At 46.2% G+C, this 18389-nt stretch overlaps 1 protein-coding gene across 6 annotated transcripts in view; it reads left to right on the forward strand.

Annotated features, from left to right (window-relative positions):
- auts2a (activator of transcription and developmental regulator AUTS2 a) overlaps window positions 1–18389 on the forward strand; it is a 310820-nt gene that overhangs the window by 75040 nt on the left and 217391 nt on the right. Inside the window, exon 1 of one of the 6 annotated variants that reach the window (XM_036523481.1) lies at window positions 17610–17793. The exons of the other annotated variants lie outside the window; for them this stretch is intronic. Coding sequence (XP_036379374.1) covers window positions 17746–17793 — 48 coding nt within the window. The 5' untranslated portion in view covers window positions 17610–17745. Of the gene's footprint in view, window positions 1–17609; window positions 17794–18389 lie in introns of those variants that run through there. 6 annotated transcript variants of the gene reach the window in all.

The following is an 18389-nucleotide window of genomic DNA, read 5'->3' on the forward strand; positions in this document are numbered from 1 at the left end:
TATATATTGTTGTTCTTATGCAAGATATTGTTTGCATAGATTCAAAGCAGAACTCCTACCTCTAAGCAAATCTGGTTTCAGTTCATGTTGGCTACCTTATGAAGGCTTGCCAAGGACAAAAATGTTGATCAGTGAGAACAAATGCTGTTTATTTATATTATTGTACATTAAATATTATATTTATAATACCACTGATATTGGCTGGATACCACTGATATTGTTTTTCCCCACAATGCGCAAAAAACAGATAGTATGTTCATGGGCAGCAACCATGTGAATCAGTTTAGAACATACATTGGTCAGGAGTGCAAGGTGGGTTAATTTAGAATCAAACTTGCTATAAAATATTTATTTATATTTTGTACCTCTGCGGCATATACATTTGACAGAATTTGCCAGTGCTGTCAGGAATGCTGCACTGTGACCTGCATGTCCAGAATCCATAACTTAAAGACTCCGCATGGAGCTGAGTGATGCATAGTAGCCCTGCAAAAGGCTCTGCTTCAGCTGCGTGTGGCTCAGGTTTTACGCTGCAGCGCGACGCTGAAAAACCAACACCTCAGCAAAATGCAGCGGCTTGGTTTTAATGCTTCGGGATTCCTCATAACTGTGTCACGCTCTCCCAGATTTCGCCCTCTGTGTTACGTTCTTCGATCTGTGACCTGCGGCAGACAGGAGCTAGGTTGTCGCAGGTCATGCTTAGCACACAGCAGTGCGAAAGGAGAAGTGGCTGACCTGAGTGTGTCTCTTGGACCGATGGCAATGTCACAGTGTTGTCGATTTCAGGGTGGCCGCTGTCTGTTCCCGCTGACTGATTCCGGATGAGTTTATTTTCCACAGCATTTGGTGCATTTGGAAATCGTGTGAATTCTGTAGTTCTGCATTATGTCCACAGCACAGAGGATATCTTTGTGCAGACTAAAATGCTGAATACTTGTTTGGTTGGGGGGGTGGGGCCTGGGTTCAGAAAATATCCATAAACCAGTGGCGGCTGGTGAGGTGGAAATAGGGGAGGCTGAAACATTACCTTTAAATCTATCATCACTTTCAACCTGTTCCCCTTTATCCTCCTTGATTAACAATAAAACAAAAAATTCACAGACTAATTGACACCAATGCGTAAATAGAGTAAATGATTATGCTCGTGAAACAGCGCAGATTGACTGTAGTTTGTGCGCTATTGCGAAAGCTACAGCAAGAGGTTTTTTAATTTACAAGGATGGCAACTTGAACAATTAAGTGGCAAGTAATCCCAAAGCTTTCTCTTAAATGTTTCACGTTATAGCTTTCTTGTGTTACAAAATTCAAATCACAAAACGGAGCTAAATTTAGTGAGATCAATTTAAATTACTGAGAATAAACTTTTAGGTTAGGTTGAGTGCAGAACAATAGCGTTTAGAACACAGACCTCACAAAAGCTGTGATGTGTCATGAGCATTTAATGTAATTTAAATCGATGAATGCCATCCTTGTTAATTAAACAACTCACGTTGTAGCTTTCGCAAGCACACAAACTACAGACAATCTGCGCTGTTTTCACTAGCATTATCATTTACTCCATTTACGTGATTGGTGTCAATTATTCTGTGAATTATTTGTTTTATTGTTAATCAAGGAAAATAAAGGGGAACAGGTTGAAAGTAATTGTAGATTTAAAGGTAATGTTTCAGCCTCCCCTGTTTCCAGCTCACCAGCCGTCACTGCTATAAACTCAACAAAAGGCACAAGGGCTGTTTTCATCAGGATTTGTCTTTTTTTAAGGCCAAAATAGGCTCCTGAAACTGTCTTGTTTGGAGACACAAAGAAGAGTCATTCGCATGATTTCAAAAGAGCCACAAATATGTGTTAGTTACAACCGCTGTCAGATTTTAGTATAATGTTGCCTTTGAATCAGCAGTTGGCAACATGTTCATTTCAGAAGTGTTTGGGTGAAGGGCTGATTAGAAAATCTTAGGAAGTAATCAGTAAATGAAACGGAATGCAGTACAGTCGCTGTTTCTCTGACATTCTGTGTATCTCATATTTACAGAGAATTCTGAAACATCTAAAGTTATGTATTTTCAGTTTTATTTGCATGCAATGTGTTTTTGTCACCTTAAGAAGTAGTGTGGTAAATAGATCAGTCAGACCAGAGGTAAATTAAAAAAACTAAGAATATCATGTAAGAAGTACAATGTACACATTTCAAACACTACATATAATAATGTTTTACTTTTCCTCATGCACTTGCTCTGCTCTTTTCCCGAATCTTTAGAGAATAATGCACAATTATCACTCATGATTGATTTCTGCGGATTAATTTTCTCCTCTTGAATTTTAAGAAATTAATTTTGAACTCAATTAGAGGGAAAGTGATCTGGGAAAAGCTCAGTGGGCCTGATAGCGGGAGGCTTGCTGGAAAGCGTGGCGGCCTGGCGTCCCAGCAGTGGTCTCCGCTCTACCCTTCCCGCCCACACCTCTCTGCTCTTTAGCACTGTAATGAGTCACTGTGACGCTTAGCCTCCCGCCTTACCTGTGGCTACCGTTTTGCTTCTGTCCACAGAGGTTGCGCTCAAAGTTAATGCCCTCTGACCTTTGGCTAAATCTTTTAAACACCCACCTTTTACCACACAGCACAGCACTGTGAGCTCTGAGGCATGTTGATAAAGCATTGTATTGATTAACTAACCTTGCAGAGGTTTTTTTTTCCCCCAGTAGAGGCCAGGGGGGTGGGGGCGAGAGAATGCAGAAAAACTCGAATCGTCAATCTGAGGGAGCTCTCAAACAGCAGACACTCGCGCAGCGAGGGGCGGTTTTATGAAAAGAACAGATGGGAGATATTTCATAGCCAGTCCACACCGCATTGAAAAACATAAATTCCCTCCTCTATAGAAAGGACAGCGCTGCTCAGGGAAAACCGTTTCTTTGAGGCAGGCCTTTTGTTTGGTTGCTTCCCTCGCAGTCAGGGACGCTGGGATTAAATGTATATCAGGTGAGCTACGGTTGAATTTAAAACAGGCCACGTGACCGCCGTTACCCTTCTGCTCAGCTGTTTTCTGTTTATTTATACTAGTGGCCTCCAAACCTGATCCCGGAGCGCTACCGCCCAGGCTGTCTTCCGAATCACCCTAAATCATCTTTTTTCCTGGACAAATGGGGCCACCCATTCACTGCTTGCATTTTAACCTCTTGCTTCTTTTTTGACTACTAACGTGACTGACATCTGAAATCTATTCGACACATTGGCATTAAAATGCTGACATATCCAAATACAGCATTTTCTGTTTTTTTTTTTTTTTTTTTTTTTTCCCCAAGAAGAAATGAATAGAAAATGTTGTGTAAATGTCTGGAAAAGTACTACTTGCTGTAAGCTAAGACCAGACCGCTTTGTGATTTTATCGAATTGCCCTCCGTAATTTGGTTGAGTCGTTATCTGTAATTAAAGGAAATGATGTATAATTCTAATGAATTATGTTTCTGGTTTAGCGGTAATGAATGCTTGTCTTCTCCTCATGCTGTCTGCTCTCATCATTGGCTGTTTCAGCGAGTCATAGATGCATGCGCATAGTAACTGAAAATAAAAGCGAAAAGGCAGAAAGCATTTGAATCCCAGTTAACTGAACACCATTCAAGCATCAGTCACCTTAGAGCTCTTAAACAACACTGTAATTTGGATGATTTGTATTGACACGGAAAAGAACAATGACTGACAGCTCCACGACTGGGACTGAAGACCACATTGTGTAATAGCATTCAAAACAAAATGGCAAATCAATAGTGTGACCCAACATTGCTCCTTACATTGAGGGATACTCAGTTTTAGTTAGGGAGGGGAGGGTTGTCTGCTGGTGGCTGTAGGGGCGGGCAGGGGGTGGGCCGACTCTGGGCAAAGGCCTTGGCATTGCAGGCAGGGGAGGGAGGAGTCGGGCTCAGGCCAAGCTCCAGGTCTCTCAGGGAGAGGCTACTGGCAACATTGCTGCCCCAGTCCCAATCTGCTGATCTCGCTCAATGGGATCAGGGTGGGGGGATGTGGGGGTGGAGCCTCTGCATTAATGTTCCACCTCAATGGCGGTCCCGTGGGATTGCATGAGCCATCTTATGTGGATGAGTTTGTACAAATGAGATCGCTGTGATTGTCGAGCATAACCCTCATCCCCCCATCCCCCCACCCCTTCCCCCTCCCGTCCCCCTCCCCTTCACCAGCGGTGGTTCCAGTTCCTCAGCAGTTGCCACGCAGAGAGCCCAGTATTGATTTGTCTTTATTTCAGCGCATCTGCCGTGGGAATTGCAGTGTATCAGCTTTAATTGAGCCTCCCGCGTTTGTGTTCAAGCTGCCAATAAGTGAACTGTTTCCGTTTTTTATTTGGCAAGATCACAAGTAAAGGTGAACAGCTCATCAAAGAAACATTTTTTTCCCATTGAATTTTGTGCTTTTTCGAAGGCAAGGCAGAAGGGGGGGGGTTGTGCTGAGAAATTGTTACGCTTCGCCTCATTGTATAAAAAACAACGACCAGAAACCTTCTTGGAAAATTGGATTATCTTGTTTGAAAACTTGCTGGTTTGTAAAACAAGCAAAACGGTGGTATGTTAAACCATTAACTGCATCGAACACAAACAAACCATGAGCCCACTGGTTTGAAATGTGTCGGGGGCGCCGGTTTATTGTTTCAATGGTGTTTTGGCTCCCTCTGCAGTCGATTGAGGGGAATGCGTCAAAGGAAGTTCCAGACAGCTATCAGAAGGGGAGGCTGTGTACCAGAATGTGCTCTTGCTTGTTAACATGTTAACCACACAATCACCATTGAAAGCAGGTACTAGGGGTTGGTGGGGAACATCTGCAGGCCTTTTAGTATTCCAGAACGGCAGGAAATGATATGATACTACAATAACACAATATTGTGGCACATCTGCGGTCTGCAAGCAGATATAAAACCTGAATAGGTCAGACAAGGACAAAAGCGTTAATTAAATGGTAGTGAAGTTCTGGAGTGTAGAAGTGGTTCGAAAGGACAGCAGACCGCATGTTATGAGCTCACCGCATGGAATGCACTCCTGTTAGCGCGTGTGACAGGTGGCAGATCAAAGTGTCACGTCGGTGTAAATCAGCTGTAACGCGAGCCTATTTAATTACTAGGCTCGCAGTAATGATGCAGGATGCTGTACAGTGCGAGTCCTAATGGTGCGCTCTCTTTTAGCTTGTGTTTTTCTTGTGCGGTTGCTCTCCGATTAAGAGCTAATTTACTGTGATGCATCTGGGCGCAGTAGCGTCGGGCTAATGGTAATGATGCCATTGAAACGAGTAACTTCTTGTTATTAGCCGTTAATTTCTAATCTAACTGTTTGGACGCAGCTGTACAATTATGTAAGCCTTGTCTTTAAAGAAGATGATAAAAAATGAGTACTGCACATATTTACATTTACAAATGTTAGCAATGATTAATAAGACTAATACATGGTAATTGTTGGACTGGAGATGTTTACTGGGCATTAAAAAACAGATAACGACCAATCGGACATCTAAAATGGTTTCGCTGTCACTCATACCCTATAGCCTTGGAATGTTTGGCTTCAGGTTTCGGAGACATAAATGGTCATTAGCTCTGTAGCCTGTGAGTGGCTGTTTTTGCAGTGTTGGGTTGTCACTTGAGGGTGTGTGGTATTCCCATACTGATCAGCGTGTCCCTCTTCCACCTGCTGGTTTCAGACGAGGTTTAGTCTCCACCCCACACGTCAGGTTTGGAGGGATTCTACAGGTCCATCTTGAAGTCACTCCTAGAAGGCGTTGTGGCTGCGCAGATGGTTGGGCGAGATGAGCCCGGAGCCCAGGTTAACCCTGGGGTCACCTGCCCACCCCTCCCATGCTGTGAATTTTGATAACAGGCTCACTCGAGACCCTTACGAGGACTCCCCCCCCCCCCCCCCCCCCCCCCCCCCGAACACTTTGTTGTGCATGTGGGTTTTGTGTTAGCGCGTGAGTTGCAGAATCACAGAGTGCAGGTAGCTTTCCCTCTGCTGTAGTTACCGTTTTTGACCTCGTAAGAAAAGAAAAGATAAAAAAAGCGCTGTGCAGGCAGTCGATTTTGATGCTGATGCCTGGAGAAGTAAGACATGGCTCCAGGCTACACGGTTACCGATGGAAGAGTAAAATGGTGCAGGAGAATGCAGTGGGGGAGAAGAAGGGGGCCGAGTGGTGTGTGATGTGGTAAATATCAGATGCGGGCGTGTTGGGGGCGCGTGTAACAGCTCTCGCCCTCTTTCATTTCGGCCCCAGGTTCTCCCCCCCCCCCGTGCTGCCTGGGGCCTCCTCCTGTATCCACCTCATCAATGTTACACGTGTAGTTCAGGGGTTACAATCAATACCACTCTGCACCCTTTAAGACAGAGCAGAGTCCAAACGTCAGCGGCTCTGCGCTAACGCCTGTTGCTAAGGAACCGTGTTATGGGATGTATTCTTCATGCCTCACCCCGCCTGTTAGGTTGCAGCTTTGTAAGGTCCAATGTGTGGAGTTTGCTAATGGGCTGGAGGACATACTGGATTTAAAACCTCTACGTGACCTTTGCTTGCTTTAGCAACATATAGATTGAGTTGGAAAATTTGACAGTTGAGTTTGGCATCATTATTGAACATTTCACATTACTTCTCTGCTCAAGTCCTCCGTGTATCTGCAATCAATCCCTTACAGAGATGTTTTCAGACAAAGTGTAGTACATTTCCCTGACTGAAACATTGCATATACTGTACATTTCCAAAGAGAGTAAAAGTCAAGCCAGGAGTGTTTTTCTTTTACGCTGCAGTTTGTATTTTCATTCTGTTCTCATTTTCTCTGAGTTTGACCTCCAGCACACCCGATGTGCTCTTCCTTCCCAGGCCAGCCGTATGTCCAGGGAGCATTTACCCTGACGGGGGAACTCACAGAGCTGCAAAAGAGAAATGAACCGTCCTGACACTCGGCATGTCATTCTGCCGTTTGCTGTGAACCCATCAGCATCGGCCTTCTCCCTCTGGATGGCCTGTGTGTTGCTCTCTGAGTAACTGGAACTCTGTTGGCATCCTTTAGAAGCATTTGAAAAATTCCAAATATGAAACACAATTCATTTTCGCCGGTAGAAATCCGTGGGGCTCGAGAATATAAATTAATCATATGAAGTTAAGAAACCCAGATGATAGGAGTGCAATGGTTTGTACACAAACAGGCCATGCGTTGATTTGATAGAGAGATCCAGTCATCTTAATTGATTTGTGATATTTGCTCTATGTGTGTACTGAACTGTTTATATATTTCAGCAGTTTGTACTTCAGCAGTCATTTTTTGCGAGGGTGGTGGTATTCAAAGGTAATTTGATGACTATATTTAGGAAGAATTCAGTTTACTTATGCTCAGTTAGAATTTATTCTAGTCTGATGTCAGCAAATCTTTGAATTGTCCCATTCACTGGAGGCTGCCCTACATGTCACAACAGGAAAGGTTTACATTTGTGAAGCTGTTGTCTGCATTACACTATAAGCTGTCAGCTTGCTCTCTGTGAAGCAGGAGTGAAACATTTAGTTCTAGAGAATGCTGTTTTTCCTGTTATGGATGAGGGTAAAATGAGGCAGCTCCTCTGTGTGCCCTGATCTTTCCACACCTCTTAAATCAGAGAATGAATACGGACCGTAAATAACATCATCTGACCTGACAGCAGAGTCCAGCCTTCCAACCCCCCCCCACCACTCTCTGCTGTCTTGGAAACCAGACGTTCTGGCCCGCAGTCGTGAATCGGATCCTCTAATAAAGCGCCGAGACTGGATGTGGAGCAGTTGAGCGTGTTTTAAGAGCGCGGGCGCTCGCTCGCGAACAGTTTCTCTGCTTCTGACATTTCCACTTGTTTGGACTCAGACGCTCTCAAGACGCCAATTTATTTTTATTTTTTTGTTATGCTCAGAAATTTTGTTCTTGGCTCCCAGGTTCAGCATTTCCCAACAGGTCCATTAAGCTTGCCGAATCCCACGGCACTCCGCCGTGCTGGTTCCAAGAAAAGTGCGCGCACGCCCCAGCAACAGATCTCTTGCTCTGTTATTGAATAAAGATCGTCTTGTTTTCTCCTTCCATCGATTTCATTTTCGAAAAGACTGGAGCCAGTATTTGCAAATTAGGGAATGACTCACTCTATATCCAGGTTTTTTTGCTTTTATTTGTAGAATTACCCATCCTCATGATGGTAACAGGATTATAGTCATGCGAGCCAGGAAAACAAACCCGCCTTTAATTTCTCCTTTCCTGCCTCTGGAATCTGAAGGTTGTGATTTCACAGAGCGGATTCATGCGCGTTTTGTGTTTGAACAGAGTTTCAGCACAGTCTAATAATGACACATTTTATTAAAAGAGGGATATTGGCCGGCGCAGGTGTACGATCCGGCAGAGTGCTCTCGCAGATACCCCTCGAGAGAGCCGTGCCGCTGTTTGCCAGGGCTAACCTAGTTTTCATGACTCCTACTCCGAATTTAATTTCAATCAGTCAGCGCTGGATTAACGGACTCAGACTACAGCAGGCATGCGGTGCGCGTTATCTGGCGGGGGATGACTTGGGCCTTTTCCACAGGGCGCATGGGCGTTATCGCGTATCTGCAGGTGGCTTTACCTGGGCCCCCATTAGTTGTGGGGATTGTCGTCGTGTCGGCGGGGCCTGTGGGGGAGGGGCTCCTTGCAGGCATCGCGTGCACTCTGTAACGTGCTCTATGCCCTGCTCCTGCCGCGGGCGGATCGACTGCAGCCTGACCTCCAGCGGCCGCTGATTAATGCCTCTTGGAGGCCGGGGGAAGTCCGCTCTCCCTCTCCTTTGTCGATGTTGTGACTGCGCTGATTGACCCCGCCTCCCACCCCCTCGCCCTCCCTGGCCGAGGCGGCAAATGAGGATGGATTGTAATTTACTTCCCCTGATTTCCCAGCCCAGGGCCCGAGGGCCGCAGGGTGTTCTTTTTTTTCCAAGCTGATTTATACCAGAAAGTTCCAGGCATGCCTCACATAACACGCCACAGATCCCCCCTAAAACCACTTCCCTGCTCAGGGGATGGGAGTGCGGCCTCGCGAGGACATCAGCTGGCAGGTATTTATCTTAACGGCTCACAGCCATTGACAGGCCGCACATAAACACCCAGCACAATCAGGGTGTCTTTCTTCTCTGATGGGGTACTGATTACAGGTGAGGGGCAGAGGGGCCTTCACAGTAGCCTCTGGCTCCGTCCCTCAAATTTCCCCTCACCGAAGGCAGGGTCGACGGGTGCAAATTGAGGCATTTGAAGGCTTCTCCCCCATGGAATCCCGTGGAGGGAAATCATTCTCCTTGTTGCCTAAGCATAAACACAGAGGCTAAAATTGCAAAAAAAAAAAAAATTGAGAAAATGCGGACTTACTGCCACTGTCACCATTGACTTTTAATATGTGTGCTGAGGGGATTAGCTGTCAGTGTGGCCGCTCTGATTTATCGCCCTGTGTGCTCACACCACAGCAGCCAGCCATGGAAACCATTGGAGAGGGAGAAAAACAAGAGAGACTGCTGACCCCCCCACCCCTCACCACTGTCATCTTAATTCATTTCCCTGGACTGTGAACCTCGAGCCGTGCAATTTCAGTAAACTTTGCTATGTGGTAACTTTGGGACTTGGTAAAGGGGAAGGGAAAAAAAGGCACTTTTACCCAATCCATATGCAGAGAAATTGTGTGCTGCAGGGCCTTGGCTTCTTTTGAAGAGCTCTGTAGGGTAATGAATAGGGAAGTGCTGAATGTGGATGGGGTCGGGAGGGAAAGCAAAGCTTGGTCATTACATAGTCCTCCAGCGAGTGAAACCTAAAATCTAACAGTGTTGTACCGTGCCTGTGCCACACTTGTAAGAATGGCCTCCTCTCTTTTCCCGAAGCGAAGTGTTTGCAGTAGCGTATGGCACTCTCTCTCTCTCTCTCTCCCTCTCTCTCTCTCTCTCTCTCTCTCTCTCTCTCTCTCTCTCTCTCTCTCTCTCTCTCTCTCTCTCGATCTCAATCTCGATTGCTGGGTAAATTCCACTTCTGGTAATGATTTGTGAGCTCTCCTTTCCAAACCTGCCGCGGACACGCAAAGGGCCTGGCTGCCTCTGCGCGTCAGGGCCGGTTCTGTTCCACTTCCTGCGCGAACCGCTCTTCACTCTCATCTGCGAGCAATTAGGCCGCGTTTATCTTTTTTCCTGCTTTTATTTGATCCATTTCTCACTGAAGGCACACAGCTGCCACGGGTGAGAGGGGCATGCGTGGCGGACGGGGGTGTGCGTGCGAAGCCTGGTGTGCAGCGCCGCTTCAGGAACCCGAGGCTGGAGCATCATGGGTTGGCACGGCTCCCCACGGCTGAGAGCCCTCGCGAGGTGGAGCTCCTCTTCATGTCCCTGGCTGCTCTTTCTGGGAACACTCGTTTTCAAAGAGCGGCTGCAGGTTGGGTCTGTCAAAACTGCTTTTTCCTTGATGCCTCATTGAATGAATTTTCTGGATGTCTGTTCTGGCTGAGGGGGGGACACTTTACCAAAACACTTCATGCCACTCCTCAGGCACCTTCACCTCTCACTCCAGCCCAATTTTTTGACAGTATTTAGAAACAGGTCTGCCGATTTTACCTCTTTTTTTTGACATCAAAGCAGCCAACATTGCCTGCTGGAATGACTACAACTGACCTCGTGTGCAAGTCCATCCTTTACTCAAACCATGTGCCTTCAATACTTATGGGCATCAAAGAAATTGTGATCTTGGTACACAGTGTATTGTCACTGCTGCACTTTGGTTTAAGAGCCATAAAATCCTACAGACATCATGCAGAAGGAGCTGCCAGACAACTCTTCATTTCTTATACTGTTCTGACATACACACCAAGTACAAAGCTTTTTACACTACATGGGATTTTGGAACAGTGAAAAGAATGGTTGCTCTAAAATAATGTAGAAGCTGTTAATTACAGCAGACTGATCTGCCTGAATGTGTGCGTTCAGTAGGTTACAATCCGCATCTCATGTTTCACAGCTTGTTGAGCTTGCTAGCTACAATAGTCTGCTATAGCTTTGTCTCTTGTTTTCTGTCAGACCTTGAAAGAAATTACAGTTAGGTCTACCAATTTTCCAAAACCTTTATTTTAGGTAGGGCTCAAATGCAGTTGTAGCAAGTAATAAAGAAGTCAGGGACGTCATTGTATGGACTTAAAGAAATAAAAGTATAAATATACAAGAAGATAGCTCAGTGGTTCTGTTGTTAAATTATAATGTGCAAAGATTTACACAATTCAAATTGGTCATGTTGGAAAACCCATCTGTCCTCCTCACCAGTCCAAGGAGGGGTGATTCATTCAGGCAGCTGTCTGAGGGGCACGCCGGGCTGAGTGACGTTTTAGGATGTGGAGTGCGAACCGCGCCCGTTGAGGGGCCGGGCTGAGATGGAGCATTCCTGACAGGCCCATCCCGGAAACTGAGTGTTTCTCCGCCCACGGAGGGCAGCCCCCAACTCATCGCTTTCGGGACATTTGCCTTCCCAGCGGAGCCCAGCGGTTGGTGTGGATGATCACTGACACAGCGCACCTACCCCCCTGGTTCACAGCGTCCGCCCATTAAACCGACGGGTACCGCCACCGGAGCCGGTTCAGCTTTCCCGGGGCCAGCGTGAGGCCGGATACAATCTCTGGCCCAGGGAGTGTCCTCAGCGCCTGCCTGTGCACAGTGCGGCCAGGCCGCGTTCACACACTGATTGCCTTTTCCGCTTTTCAGCAGTTCTTTATCGACTGCCTCTCACTGGGTCATTGATTTCGCCATTAAGTTGATGAGAAATATTAGGAAACCGGATATAAGAGCCGAGACGGTTTACATTGTCTGGCCTGTGTCTGAGACTTTCTCCTCCAGTGGCGTACCTCTGGCCTTTTGGCATGAACCTATCTCACCCCTTATTTGAATTTGTTGTGTTTTTTTTTTCTTTTTCCCGAGCCGCCATTCCAGGGGGAGATCTCTTATGGTGCTGCAATTAGCAGAGCAATCTTTCTGCCAGGCTACCTCATATGTTTCCTGGTATGGTGTTTGCATAGAGATGTCAATGAAAACAGACGTCAGTGTGACACAGCCCATAATCGTGTCGGTGTGTCACGTTTATTGGCATATTTTGACACTCACATGGCTGTGAGTGTATGTTCACGATAAGCTCAAAATCCACCAAATCTCTGACACAACATAAATGTGCCATTAGGCTGTCTGCATTAATACTCATGTGCGGAGGGCCCATATATCTTTGTTTCGCTGAGTCCCTGGCAGGAAGTAGATTTTCTGTAACGATCCAAGTCATCTCCTGAGGGGGGAATACAGCACTCCTTCCACACTGTCCCCCATGCGTGCAGGAATATTAAACAGAATTGGAAATCACGGATGGAGCTCGCTTCGCATGCACTTTCAGCCCACATTATGCTGTGATCTGACCCCGATTTCCCCTGGCCTCTTAATACACAGCGTATCATCTTAAGTATCTTCAGACAGGTAAAGCCCGGGAGTTAAAAGGGAATCTGTAATGTGGCGAATGTCAGTAATGCGTTTGAAGAAATCCCTGATTTGTTCCTCTGCTCCCCCTCCCCACCCCGGGCCCCCCCTTTTCCGTTTGATTATGTAAGCGCCGTACATCCGATGGCGAGAGCCGCCTGAGCCCCCGGAGCTTAGGAGATTAAAGGAAGCACTAAAAGCGTTTAGGAAGTGAAGGCTAAGTTTGCATGAGGGTTTTTCTGCTCTGCTGTACTCTGGCTCTTCAGCGGAAAATTGCAAACAGGCTCAGCTCCCCGTAGCCGAGGGCCCGGGAGCACGGGGGAGCAGCGGAGAGCCGGGCTGCGGCGTCGGGGAGCAGAGGCGCCAGCAGCACAGGCCTGGGAAGGGGAGGGGGGGGGCCTCCCAAACCCTACAGGACCCCCTTCTCTGTTTACACCGACGGGCTCCGCCATGCACTGCAAACTGGGAGCAGTCAAGCTTGAAAGGAGGCCCTCTGTTCTGCCCTGCTGTGACAAGCAAATTGGAGGTGGTGGCGAAGGAGTTCTTGTCCTGTCGAATCGCATGACGGTGTTCTGTTGGGGACACAAAGACAAGGGTGTTCGTGCAGTGACATGCTTAGCAGAATCCGTCCCAGGATACTGCTGCTCCAGCAAGGATTGTATGCCTGAAATTAAATTTTACTGTATGCTTCTCTTTTCTGTCTAATTGTTGTGCCTGGGTATTAAAGCTGATGGTGATCTTCGCTTTACCCTGTGTTGTTCTTTCTGGGGGACTGCACCCTCAGCCAGGCGATTGGCGAGACTCAGCCTGAGCTCAGCGGCTCCCTGACGGTTGTGTCCATCAGCATGTGAATGGCTGTCTGTGAGAGGCTGTCAGCTGCCATGAAGCGCTCCTTCCCGGTGGCTCGCGGCGGCCATCTTGAGCCGTGCGCCGCACACGCAGTGTGCAGAACACGCTCCTCTGGGGTTTAGAGAGGCCTCTCAAATCAGCCTGGGGTCCTTTAGTTCCCTCTCGGCACACAGAGCCCCTTTCAGCTCTGATTGCGCTTCCATTTATTTTGTTTCTGCAGGGGTGCCTAAAACTAAGCTGTGGATCTGCGTGTTCTGCCTTAATGCGTACAGAGGGTCTGTATAATGCATACTGATTTTCCATAATTCAGGCGCAGAGCTGGCTGCAGGGTGAATGGAGTGTGTGCGTGTATGCTTGTGTGTGCATGCGCACCCACACATGTATGTGTCTGTGTGTGTGTGTGTGTGTGTGTGTATACACACATGTTGGAAGTGAGCAAGCCAGCTGTCACTTGGTATTATACTGCTGCACACTCTGTATACAGTCTTGCATTGTAACTGCACTTTGGGCCGACTTGGGACTTCAACAACCCAGTGGTCCCAAGGTCAACACCAAAGTTTATTTATACCATTTGTGCGTGTGTGTGTGTGTGTGTGTGTGTGTGTGTGTGTGTGTGTGTGTGTGTGTGTGTGTGTGTGTGAGAGTGTATGTGTGTGGATATACATGGATATACATGTATATACATGTATGTATATGTATATAGAAATAAACATTCAGTAAAGTTGGCCTTGGATTTCCCTGCAGGGTTTGCTTCATACATCTGTCATTGGTCTTGGATATTTTCATCGCTCTCTCCAGGAAAGATGACGGTCAGTCTGGGCCTGATTGAGCATAACATGGCAAAGAAGGAAAGAGTTGCTCTCCAGGCTAACAAAAAATAAAACTTGCTAAACATTCATTCTCAGTTGATTGTGATTCTGTTTTTTCCTCTGTACTGTTAGGTCTCTGCTATGTTTTTTGGTCTTAATGGTATTTCATGTCACTGGTTTTCAAGCATGAGTAGAATTGCATTAGATATACCCTCAATTCCTTCCTGCAGGGTCAAACAGAAAAGTAATGAAGGTCTTCTGAGAGCTTAGTCTGGTAATAATGTCTTTTTCTGCTTTTCCTGATAACCCGTTACCAGTAATGTTCCTTAGCTTATAGATTTTCCCTATGCTTTTAAGCATTGTCTCCTCGATAATGCCAGTCATTTCCCCACTGCCTGCAGCCAGCTAAATATTTAAAAGTGCAAAGATGGTCATTCAACTCAGTACCAATTAGGTCTTATTGAATTGTTGATAATTCACTGTATCCCATTATTTCTGAATAGCAATGTTTTTAAAACATCACATTACTGCAGCTATTGTGTACGGTCAATGGTGCAAGTAGATTTTTGTTCTTATCATGCCAGGTTAATGACCCCGTTTTCTCAAAAAAAAATTGAATCCGCAACATTCTGCAGCATGAATTCAAATAATGTGGCTAAGTAGCTAAACATGCAAAATTTTGAGGTAATTGCCCCATGGCACCCATGTGCACTGGTCAGGAGTGAGTGATCAGATGGGAGGCCAGTATGGACATTCAGCGTAGCCTGACGATTGCCAATTATTTAGGACATTAACCGTAAATGTCTTTGCTGGTTCAGCTTACAAAGGCTCTGCATAAAACAGCACATTAAAATACTAAAGCACCAATAATGAAATAAAGTTTGCTCCATTCTCTAGAAAATAGAAGTATATATTTAAAAATGTTATCTAAACGTTGTAACAATAATTAACTGTGTGTATGGTACACCATACTGATCACCAATGTCCTATTCAGTTCTGCATGCCAGAGAGTACCAGCTTACTCACACCACTGTATGCAGTAGATATTGGTTTTGTTGTATTTGTTCCTAGAAACACTGTCAGAGTAGCTGCATTCTTTCCTCCATGCCTGTCCTTTGGCAACCAAATTTGGGCAGCTCCCTGTAGAGATTGAAGCTGATTGTAGTTGACATGAGTTACCTCGGAAACTCACAAGTGGCAGTTATATACCCAGTCTATGTATATGTGTGTGTGTGTGTGTGTGTGTGTGTGTGTGAGAGAAAGAGAGAAAAATCTCAGACGCCATATGTGCCATTTAGATTTGCAGAATGTAAGCAAATACCCAGGGTGGCCGTCTCTTTCTGCAGCCTCCAGTCCACTTTGCGCCATTTGTATCTCCATTGTCTTCAGAGAGAGCATCTCTGCAGATGGTCGGACATGTTGCTTTGATGGGCAGCCATTACACTAAATGTTTACACAGGCTCTTGCTATGCAGAGCAGTTTGAGCCATTCCTGCCTTTTCTTGATGACAGTTACTCCCATGAGTCCACTCCCAGGCTTCAACTCCATTCATGCTATGCAATGGCAAGGCTAATTCAGTCAAGACAAACGTACCTATACCTTACTCAAGAATACAGTGCAGATAGTCCCATTGCAGCAGGATGCATCCCAGCTGGGATCCAAACCCACACTCCAATATCTGAGCTTCTTCAGGATCCTGCTAAACTGTAGGGTTACTCTGTTAGCTTAGTTTTTATATGATGGTTTTTATGGTGGATTTTTAGTATAGATTTTATAAGAAACAGATAATCAAAGTCAAAGTCAAAGTCAACTTTATTGTCAATTCTCCAATATGCACAGGACATACGAAGGATTGAAATTGCGTTTCTCTCAGGCCCACGGTGACAATACAACAGTTCGACATAACACAATGAAGACACTGAGAGACAAGAACAAGAATTGCTACAAATTACACATATTACACATATTTACAGCAAGGGCATTCAGGCACATTGTGGGTTTATAAATATGGAGAATAAATATAAAAAAATATATATAAATATAACTATAACTACGTATTCCACAGGAATACGATGTAGACTGTTTATATAAGTAAAGTGACTGTGCAAATCTGTGTGATTGTGTGTGTGATGATTAATGTTGGGAGTAAGGATGGGTGGAGAATAGTCCAGGCTTCAGTATGGGGGGGGGGGGGGGGGGGGGTTCAAAGCTCAGTCCTGTGTTGGAGCAGATGGCTGAGGGAGGGAAGAGAGTTCAACTTCCTAACAGCCTGGTGGATGAAGCTGTCCCTCAACCTTGAGGTACGGGCCTGATAATGTATTTGAGGGTGAAGTGTATGCTACAGTAAAAAACATGGCCACACCCTTGACCTGTCCTTCACAGAACCAGTGAGTAATCCAAGAAATGGCTGGGGTGTGTGTCAGTATGGCTTTGATACCCTGTCGGTGATGATGTTAACAGCAGCAGTGCCACCTGCCACTGGTGTGAGCCTGTGAACCCTCTGAAGTGGGGGAGCGATGGGATCTAGGGGAGTGCAAGAGTTGAAGAGCAAGCGGTGCAAAATGGAAATGTGCAATGTGTTGTCAGGATAATGTTTAGCCAGGTGTTAATGTGCATCTGCTGGGAAAGAGCCGGAATGTATTATTCAAGGCACCGGAGGCCAGAGAGACCGAGAAGAAGGCTGAGCGGGAGATAGAGAGAGAGAGAGAGAGAGAGACAGAGATTGAGAGACAGACTTAGCGGTGCAGAGTGTACACGAAGGAGGGAGATGGTGAGGTAGAGAAACGGAGAGACAGACACGCGAAGGAGAGAAGCAGTGTGGGAGAGAGACTGAGAGATTAAGAGGGAGAGAGACTGGGAAGGAGAGAAACAGGTAAACAGAGAGGCAGTGAAGGAGTGAGAGAGACACAGACAGGCAACAAGGAGGAGAGAGACAGGGAGGGAGAGAAACAGACAGCAAGAACGAAGAGGAGAGAAGCAGTAAGGCAGAGGGGGAGAGAGACCGAGGTGAGAGAGAGACAGAGAGGGAGAGAGAGAGACAGAGAAGGGGGCAGACTGAGGAGAGTGAGACAGAGAGGGAGAGACAGAGAGAGAAAGAGAGAGAGAGACGGAGAAAGGGAGAAACGGTAAGAAAGAGGGGCAGAGAGACTGAGGAGAGAGAGAGAGACAGAGAGAGACAGAGGGGGGGAGCGAGCCAGAGGAGAAAGACTGTGTGGGGAGGGCAAGGGAGAGAGGAGGCTGGTCGTCTGGGACGCAGCCAACTCTGAAGCCAGCCTCCTGGCTTACTGACATGTGCCATTTGTGATGAACGCAGCTGAAGCCCATTTGAGGAATTCTTCTGTCAGCTTGCCAAGCCCTCTGCGCCACACAGCACACCCGTGAGAGAGGGAGGAAGAGAGAGAGAGAGAGAGAGAGAGAGAGAGGGAGAACAGAGAGCTTGCGACGAGGTTAAAGAGAGAGAAAGGAAGCTACAGCATTAGAAGACACTAAAGTGTTTATTCCATCTGCCGCGTACCGTTCTGCGCCGTACGCGTCCCTCAGAAAGCCCTGCGAAAGCCAGAGCTCCCGCTGTTGACCGTACGGGCTACGGGGCGAAAAAGGTGACAGGATGATCAAGTCAAGCTGGTTCTATGTCAAGTTTAAGTATAACGAGAAGGTAAGTCAGTGCTGCCATTTGATTTGTCTTTTTTTTCTTTCCCCTCTTATTCAGTGGTCTTGGAGTGGTCTGCCTTTTCTCAGGAGCGTGACTTAAACCTCATGTAGAAAATGCTGCCTGTCTTGTGCTGACCACCAGGGAGACTGAAGATGGTTTAAATGGGATATACATGGAAGGATATTTTCATTAAAAGCAGCAGTTTGATGCAGAGAGATGTACTGTGGTTACAGCCAGTCTATTTTTAACAGATATCATTTTAATGCATACTTTGCCTTTTCACAATATATTTAGAATTCAATTCTTGAATGATGAACCAGTGTTGAAATTAATTCATTTCAGTTAATTGTCTTGTCTTGTACTGTTAAATCCGTCAGTTGCGGGTATTGATGTTACCCTTTTTAATGCTATGTGTGCAATTTCATTTGCACTTTGTTATCTTTTTTAAGGGATTTGCACAACTGCACACCCTTGTCTATTGTGCCCGTGATAGTGCCATGCTGTTGTTTATTAATGACACCACGTGCGCGTCCGGTAGTTATCCATCCTGGGCCTGCCAGTTAGGACAGCTGGACAGGGTTCACATCAGGCCAGTTCAG

Source organism: Megalops cyprinoides, chromosome 3 (genome assembly GCF_013368585.1).
Source record: "Megalops cyprinoides isolate fMegCyp1 chromosome 3, fMegCyp1.pri, whole genome shotgun sequence".
NCBI lineage: Eukaryota > Metazoa > Chordata > Actinopteri > Elopiformes > Megalopidae > Megalops > Megalops cyprinoides.